The sequence below is a fragment of the Dioscorea cayenensis genome, unplaced genomic scaffold, assembly GCF_009730915.1.
Source record: "Dioscorea cayenensis subsp. rotundata cultivar TDr96_F1 unplaced genomic scaffold, TDr96_F1_v2_PseudoChromosome.rev07_lg8_w22 25.fasta BLBR01000255.1, whole genome shotgun sequence".
NCBI classification, from domain to species: domain Eukaryota; kingdom Viridiplantae; phylum Streptophyta; class Magnoliopsida; order Dioscoreales; family Dioscoreaceae; genus Dioscorea; species Dioscorea cayenensis.
The window spans coordinates 110,904-119,693 of record NW_024086646.1 but is presented as its reverse complement, the minus strand read 5'-3'; the positions used below and the strand labels follow the sequence as shown (position 1 = coordinate 119,693).

The 8,790-nt window shown below is 35.9% G+C and overlaps 2 protein-coding genes across 3 annotated transcripts; both read left to right on the top strand.

Moving 5' to 3' along the window:
* The first annotated feature begins 588 nt into the window (after positions 1 to 588).
* On the top strand, positions 589 to 5,857 carry LOC120253940 (transcription factor E2FB-like). Of its 2 annotated transcripts, none has more exons than XM_039262123.1 (14): positions 589 to 1,068; positions 2,310 to 2,502; positions 2,650 to 2,706; positions 2,885 to 2,970; positions 3,052 to 3,140; positions 3,222 to 3,276; positions 3,489 to 3,541; positions 3,629 to 3,679; positions 3,770 to 3,818; positions 3,946 to 4,011; positions 4,096 to 4,172; positions 4,327 to 4,531; positions 5,052 to 5,118; positions 5,217 to 5,857. In XM_039262123.1, exons 1-14 carry the CDS (start codon positions 889 to 891, stop codon positions 5,324 to 5,326), a joined length of 1,338 nt encoding a protein of 445 aa, XP_039118057.1. In that variant the 5' UTR covers positions 589 to 888; the 3' UTR covers positions 5,327 to 5,857. The 2 variants fall into 2 exon arrangements, with proteins under 2 accessions (XP_039118057.1, XP_039118058.1); XM_039262124.1 differs by having other exon boundaries at positions 5,228 to 5,328.
* A 1,159-nt stretch (positions 5,858 to 7,016) lies between these two features.
* LOC120253947 (transcription repressor OFP8-like) lies at positions 7,017 to 7,936 on the top strand. Its single transcript, XM_039262129.1, has one exon. The coding sequence runs from the start codon at positions 7,193 to 7,195 to the stop codon at positions 7,709 to 7,711; it is 519 nt and encodes a 172-aa protein (XP_039118063.1). The 5' UTR covers positions 7,017 to 7,192; the 3' UTR covers positions 7,712 to 7,936.
* The last annotated feature ends 854 nt before the right edge of the window (positions 7,937 to 8,790 follow it).

The window sequence follows — 8,790 nt, the reverse complement described above, 5'->3', positions numbered from 1 at the left end:
AGGATCAAAGCCCAATATCTTCAGCCTAATATTTTCTTATATAGTGAAATGAAATCTTTTTAATAATATTTTATTAAAATTCTACATTTTCCATGAAGTTTCAACATGAGAAAATAGATTTTAAACTTTTATATGTTTGAAATATTATTTCTCATAATTAAATATTCTGAATTTTTCTCTAAAATTTCGCCCTTAACTCTAATCTCACATAGCCTATCGCATAAATTATATTTCAAACATATATATATATATATATAAACTATAGTTCATATTCAAATAAAATCAAACTGTCAAATAAAATAACTTTTTAACCTCAATGGTAGGAAAATCGAGAATAATTCCATTTAAAATATAATTTTAAAAATAAAAAAAAACAACAACAAAAAATAAGTATAACTACATGATATTCTTATTTAATATTAATATTAATATTATTTAGTAAATTGGTGAATTTGGTTGGTATACCTTCGTATTATTTATTATAATTAATTAATTAATTAATTAAAAAAAAAATAAAAAATAAAAAAATAAAAATAAAAATATTAAGCCCTTTGCCTTCCCTCCATATCCATCCGAACTACAATTTCCCTCCTCCCTCTTCCCTCGTTCCTCTCGATACCCAACCCAACCCAACCCCAACCTTCGCTTTCCCAACTCTCTCTCCCCAATCACTCCATCTCTCTCTTCTCTTCTCCTTCAAACCCTCCATCCTTGATCTCCTCCTTCGCCGATCGCCTCGCCGGAATCCCTTTCCCGCATCGGGATCTTCGCCGCTTGCCCCATTTTCTGAGATTCGGCCTCGTCACTGCGGGAGAGACGAGGGTTTATAGTCTCCGGTGGAATCGAGCGATCGATCGCTTTTTCTCGAGTTGATTTCTCCGGATTTATATGTCTGGAAGTGGAACGGCTGCCAGATGCTCGGGGCCGCCGCCGTCCGGACAGATCCTCCAGCCGCCGCCGATGCCGTACCGGGAGGTCCTGCCTTTTCCTTCGGGGAGGCCCTCTTTTGTGCCTGGTGGGGTGTTTCATTCGTTTCCTGCCTCCGATTCACTTGATGTCCGGACTCCCGTGAGTTTCAACGCCGATTAGGGCTTGGCCTTTTTCTTGCTTATCTTTTTCTTGAAGTTGTATATATATTTTTTGTGTTGTTCTTGTTATTCATGTCATTTTAGTTGTTTTTGTAGCAGGAATTTGGGTACATTTTTGTGCAATGTTATATAATAGTTGCCACGAATGTGATATGAAGTAATTGTAGTGAGTGCTGAGTTGCGTTGAATTCAAGGTTTAACTTTGGCTAAAGAATTGTCAGTGGAGAAATGAGGACAATCTTTCTGCCAATATAGAGTCATTAGGGTAATGTTTGAAGCAGTGACTGGGCACTGAACCACTGTTTGGCTGTAGTGTTGTTAGAAAAACAGAAGAATTAACACCCTACTCAGCTCTTCTTCTTTTTCATTCATACAATGTGTAACCAGACTCATTGCCCTCTGCTCCTCTCCTCGTTGTTGCTATAATAATTTTGAGTATGTACTAGTCTAAAATTCTAAATGGGATACCTTTTTCTTCAACAGTGTGCTGTATGAGCAGTGGCTGCAACTTCCTTTTTTATGTTTTTTTACTTCTTCTCCTATGTTTATTTAAAACTTGTACATCATCACAGGTGATTGGGTTGCGCTAAGTTCGGGGCATGGGCTTATTTTCATGTGTTATTAGGAAGAGGAAGTTTGAATTAATTGGCTGAGCCTTTCTGAATTCTGGTTTTGTCTTATAATCTTGCATTATGCTGAATATCTGATGCACATGGAGTGTTTTTCTTCAAATTTTAGAATGCACTTTTATCTATTGCAATGAGGATATTTGTATGGGCATGTTTACAACTCTTTACATTTGAAAGTTAATCAAAGGCTGTGAGAAAATTTTGGTCGTAAGAAGTTGTCTGACCAATGCTCAGTCAGTCATCTGTTTCTTCTGGAGGAAATAAATATGCTATTGCCAGAATATAACATATCATACATATCCTTTTTTTTTCATTTGACAGTGGTTTTACATTGGCTTACTGAGGCAATGCCACAATTAACGATACAAATGTTACATTTGGTGATTGATGTGCCATGTTTATCTTCTACAATGCTCCGTTATGTCACTGAGGCTATGTTCCCAGCAGATGCTGTCTAATCTCTTCAAAGTGTAAACTTGAGCACTAATATTGTAGAACCATAACATATGAGATTTTGTGTTGTTCTTGTACACTTTTGAGAAGCTACATTTTCTGTTGCTCATAATATGTGAAAAATTATTTTTCCGTGCAGTTAAAAAGAAAGCCTGGACAAGAAAAAAACAATGCTGCTGAATCAAGTGAGTGGACTACTAGCCCTGGATTCACTGAGGTCATTACTAGCCCTTTCCATACACCTGTATCTGGCAAAGGAGGCCGGAATAGTGGCAAACCCAAAGCTGCAAAATCTAATAAATCCGGATCCCCGACTCCTATTCAAAATGATGGTGGGCATTCCTGCTAACAATGTTTCTTTAGCACAAGGAATGATCACATTAATCTTGAATCCTGTTGATTTTGTTATATAATGCTTTCTGCCATAGGTATGTCTGATTTTCTTTAAGAACAATGAGGCATTATTGGTTTATCTGCAGGTTCTCCCAAAAACAATCCAACCCCTGCTGGCACTTGCCGTTATGATAGCTCTCTAGGTAATTATGAATTCTGAATTGGATTTTGTTTAACTCACCTGCTAGACTTTGAACTTTGAAGCCATTAAACATTTGGAATTCTATATGTAAAGTTCATAGGTTAAAGAAGAAGGCTTTGAAGTTTGGAAATATGATTCGGTTGTAGTGCTTATTGTCATATTTGTTGGTACTTCATTAGGTCTCTTGACAAGAAAGTTCATTAATTTACTCAAGCATGCAAATGACGGCATCCTTGATCTAAACAAAGCTGCAGAAATTCTAGAGGTATGTATATGAGTTAGGGCATTAACTATTTTTAGATCCTCCATTTCTAGTCATTTTTGAGAACTTCTTTGGTTTATTCAGGTGCAAAAGAGGCGGATATATGACATAACAAATGTCCTCGAAGGAATTGGACTGATTGAGAAGAAACTTAAGAACAGAATACACTGGAAGTAATTTATCTGTTCTTTTTGAATTTTGGTTTTCTTGATGACTCTTCATAACAAAACTTTGATGGCCAATTCTTCCAACAGGGGCCTTGATGACTCAAACCCTGGAGAGTTGGATGATGGTGTTTCATTTCTACAGGTATTGATCGGAACTTCTTGTTTCTAGCTTTAAACATGTGCATCATCTATTTGCATTTATTGAGGTCATCAGATCGTCTGCTGGTTAATACAGCTAGTCTACGACAGTGATGTTAACCTCTTGAAACAGCTTAGTTGATGACTCTGATATTGTATTGTGCAGTTATTGACATGTCTGGACATTAATTGTATTTTGATTGATCTTTACCACAGGAAGAAGTTGAAAGTCTTTCCATGAAGGAACACAATTTAGATGATCACATAAGGTTGGCTGCCTTTTGATCAAACTGCTCTCTCCTAAACTTTCTATTCTTTCAATTATATGAAAAATCCACAACATGAACACCTTGCAGTGAAATGCAAGCAAAACTGAGAGATCTTTGTGAAGATGCAAACAATCAAAGGTGTGGGATGTGCTTTTCTCATTTCACAATCAATTGGTTGCTTTGCACTTGTGATAGTGTTCCGATTCATTGGTCTCTCTGTTTTGTTAGGTGGCTCTATGTCACGGAAGATGATATCAAGGGCCTACCCTGTTTTCAGGTTCTTTTTAGGCAGTATAACATGAGCTAGTTTCATTTGTGTGTGTCTAAAGAAAGACATTTTGGATATTTATTTATTATTTATTATTATAATTCTGATTATGAGTAATTGTTGGTCTTTATTATAGAATGAAACCTTAATAGCAATTAAGGCACCACATGGCACCACCCTTGAGGTTCCAGACCCTGATGAGGTAAGAAATTAGATAAGAATAATTACTCTCTATTTGCACTTTAATCATTCAAGTATTTCATTTTTTTCCCATTGCATTGAACAGGCCGTTGATTACCCACAGAGGAGATACAGAATTATCCTAAGAAGCACTATGGGCCATATAGATGTTTATCTAGTAAGGTAATGGAAGACCAACGTGGCCCTACGCTCATAAATGAAAAGCATGCCACTACTTTTAATAAAGAAAAAACATGTTTAAGATGACACGATAACAAAACTCAAGAACTGCTGATATTTTCAGAATCTTTATGATTTTCTTTTGATGTTGATTTAGCCAATTTGAGGAGAAATTTGAGGAAATGAATAGTGCGGATGCACCTTCTAGCCCCTTGCCTGCACCAAATTCTAGATCTGCTGAAGCGGCTGCTGCGACAGGTGAAAGCCAAAAGATGCACATGGAGATTGATGTTCAAGGCACTAATGGTACTTCACAAGACTTAGTTAGTGGTATGATGAAGATTGTGCCCTCCGATGTTGATGTAAGTTCAATGATCAAAAAGTCATGTTTTGTCTGCGCATCATAATTCTTGTCTAAGGATATGGTATGGTAATGTATACTATATCCATCAATTAGATGACAAACAAAACATGAAATCTGCAATTTGCCTCAAGTTAATATAATCTCTGATAAGGCATAAGCCGGCCATATGTGGATCTCGGAACTTGGTCTCTGTTGGCAGAGGTGCACATTTTGTTCATTAGGATGCCTTGATCCATCTTGGCGTTTAAATATTTTCACCTGTCTATGATTCAAAGAGAAATAAGTGTAATGTCAAAATTTTCTTGGTTCACACTTCGGTCAGTGCCATACAAAGTGGCAGCAAATTATGTTTCATACACAGCAAAGAACTTAAGCAATCTTCCAGTTTTCAGCCTCTGTTTTTGTTTTGTTTTACTAGGGATATTACACTTATTATTATTGTTATTATTTTACCCGCAGCCAAATCTACAATACCCTGTCTGAAACTCTGAATTAATATAATTTTTTTTTTCTTGCAGACTGATGCTGACTACTGGCTTCTATCAGATGCTGAAGTGAGCATTACTGACATGTGGAAGACACAACGTATCCTTACTGATCTCATTCCTGTTTCTCCACTTTTTCTGTTCTTTTTACTCGTTTTATTCAAATTCAAGCATTGATTTCCATAACTTCCATTTAAGCTGATGTTCAGTGGGATGCCGAGGGTAAACATGATGAGGATTTCATAATGGGTAGCATCAACAGCCCGGGACCTCAGACACCATCTGGTGGATGTCCCCTAAAATCCTAACTCCAATTGGAGAGGAAAGCAGGATTGGTTTGGTTAATTGAAGGTCTTCACAATTAAATTTACATCATCAATATAAATATGTAACACCTGCACAATAATTATTTGTATTGTAGTCAGTCTGTTGTAAGATGTTAGTGCTTGTTAACAAGAAACAGTTTGAGAACGTAGCAATGCTACATGTACAGATGATTAATGCTAGTTTGGAACTCAGAGCAAAGGTTAAAATCCAAGACCACTGAGCAAGGCCATCCAGGTTTCCTCTTTTTCTCCATTTGTTGTATTTCCAACTTGTTTATTTTTTTCCTAGGTTTTGATCATCACTTTGACAGTGTGGATGAATGAATTGACATAACACTGCAAAAGAGATTGGAGGAAATAATTGGTTCAAGTTCATGTGTTTGTCAGTCTGGGACAAAGATTTCATGGTTTCTAATGGCCTTGTGACATGTTCATATAAACAGGCACAAGAAATTGTTCAGTCACTCAATTGTCTAGGGAGGTATAATGAGCAGAGACACGTCCACAAGCCATTGAGTAGCCGTTGTTTCACCCACTCTTTGCTGTTGCTTTGACTAGGTGACCTTTTCCTTCTCTATGAAATGTTTTTTTTTTTTTATTTAATTTATTTATTATACATTTATAACCTTGGTATTTGTTTTTAGCACTAGTGCAACTTTTCCCTTGTTTTGCATCTCCACAGAAGCACATTTATTTGCCTTTAAAGAGAATCTCGTATAATCGACATTACTTGCATCAGTTGGATTCTCATTTATGAGCATAACTTTTTAATTTAAGCATGCCATATTGTACTGATAAAAATAACTCAAGTTGTGGGGGGTTTTGGGATGTCTAAATCATTTTAATTAATTTTAACTATGTTTACTGATTGCATATAAATATAATTTGAAATCTGTTTTTAGTATTGGTTATACATTTTTATATTTGATTTGAGGCAGGAGATCAAAGAAAGGTGATTGGAGTTTTCTTGAGAGAGTTCTTTGCATTCTTCTTGATTTAGAGAAATACTTTTTTGGTCCTTTCACATTGAGTTGATAAGGTGTTTATTTATTTATTTATTTATTATAAAAAAATATAGACAAGTTACATACATAGCTTAACCACTAGACTTTTGGCCTGGGAGTATTTATCAAAAATTTGTCATTGAAGACAATTGTTTGCACATATTTATTGACCCAACTTAAAATTTGATGAATTTCGTGTATTTTATTTCATGATTATATTTGTCTCTATTCTCGGTTCACGTATGTTAAAATTTTCAAGGTGGGGGTGTTGATAGCAATAGCATTCATCATTATGTTTTGTTGGTTTGTATTTTTGTTTATCATGTTGCTTTTTCTGTTGTTGGTTAACTCATTCATTACCTTATAAAACTGCTTGCTAAGATCTCAAAACAAACTTAGCACTTGAGAAGACCACAAACCCAACCATCACCCATGAATATACTAACCACATCCACATCTAATACTCTCACCTGTTATAATTAGGACAGCTTGTTTATGTCCAATCTAATTAATTAAATAACCACACTCACACCCCTCCTCATAAACAAACAAACAAACAAACACTTACAAGCAATTGCACTGCTCTACTAAATGTACGGTGCCCCCCTCTTTTCTCCCTCTCTCCAAATATTCATGTTTTTATCAATACACTAAATTAAAATAAAAATAAACCACCACCACCACTAATAACTATCTTCACATGTCCCATTAATACTCTTTATCTCTCACTACAAAGTCAAATCCCTCTCTCCATCCCCTCTCTCCTTAAATCCTCCCCCTCCCAAGTCCCTCCTTCTCAATCTCCATGTTCACATAATATCGCCATAATAGACAACATATCACCATGCCTTTAAGCAAGAGAAAGTTCGCCGTCCGGCGTCATCCGGTGATCGTCGACATCGGCTGTGGTTGCCGGAGAAACAAGCTCTCCTCCTTCTTCTCCTCAATCAATCCAATTCCCAAGAAACAAAACCCTTACTTCTCCACCACCTCCCTGACGACCACCACTACCACCACCACCACTTCTTCATCCTCTTTCTCATTCCAAGACTCTCCTCAAAACCCAACTTGTTCAAACTCCATGAACCAGAACACCAAGAAGAAGAAGAAGAAGAAGATGATGAAGAAGAAGACAAGGGTTGTCGGAGAGAGTGTGGCCGTTGAGAAGGACTCTTCTGAGCCATACTTGGACTTCCGTGAATCAATGGTGCAGATGATTGTTGAGAACCAGATCTACGGCTGGGATGATCTCAGAGAGCTTCTTCATAGTCTTCTCTCTCTCAACTCCCCTCAATACCACCCTCTCATTCTCCGTGCCTTCTCTGACGTTTGCCATGCCATCTTCTCTCCTCCTTCTGACTAATTACTGTCTTCTTTTCTTAATTATAATCTAAGTTTCACTGATGCTTAATTTAGTTAATTTGCTTACTTACTATGTTTAACTTAGATGATTTCTCTTGTGTACCACTTAGTAGTAGCAGACAAGCAGCAGTAGTAGAAGTTTATATGATCTACTACATGTACTGCATCTAAAATTAAATGTGTATGAATGAAGAATGACTTGAGTAATGAATGAAGGTTTTTATCATTTTTTGTGTTTTAATTAATTGTCTGTTTTTTTTTATGTGTTAATATTATTATTATTATTATTGATAATATTAAAGACGAGGCATGCGGGGACACATACACTCAAGTGTGAGTGGTCAGTGATTGTGTGTTTTTACCACATTGTCAGATGATGATATGATGCTTTTCTATCCGAAAGGGCTTGTTTGTATCTTTTGAGGAGCACGAGTGGGGTTTGGCCGGTTGAATTTTTGCATGGATACTTTCACTTTTTGGGCTTAACAAACCCCACTCTTTTCTATATGAATCCAACCATCTAGTATTTACTATGTCTTTTACCCCATATACAAATGTTTTTATTAAAATAAAGGGAAAATTATTTTTTTAGTTCCCGAAAAGTTTAAACATCTCAGGCATGCACTTTTCGAGCGATTTTGAATTTCTGCAGACGCTCTCTTTTTGAGCAGTTTATTTTTCAATCACGACAATATACTTTTCGATTAATCGCAAACTTCTACTCGTTAGTTTATTCTATTTTTACGACATGTATTCTTGGTTTAAAAAAATATAGTTTCAGTTTTAACATTCGTGTTTTCGTTTTAACCACATCATTTTCACTTAACATCTACCACATTTGCATTTAAAATTTGACTTTTCCGCTTAAAATTATTAGTTTCCGCTTAAAATTTGGTGTTTTCGCTTAACTACATAAGTTTTCACTTAACATATTACACATTTGAGTTTAAAATTTGACTTTTCCGCTTAAAATTATGACTTTCCGCTTAAAAAATAAGCTGTCAGAAAAAAGAAGAATCTTTTGAGAATACTCAAAGTCATGGGGTTTTTTTTGTGAATACCTGAATTTTGGAGGGACTT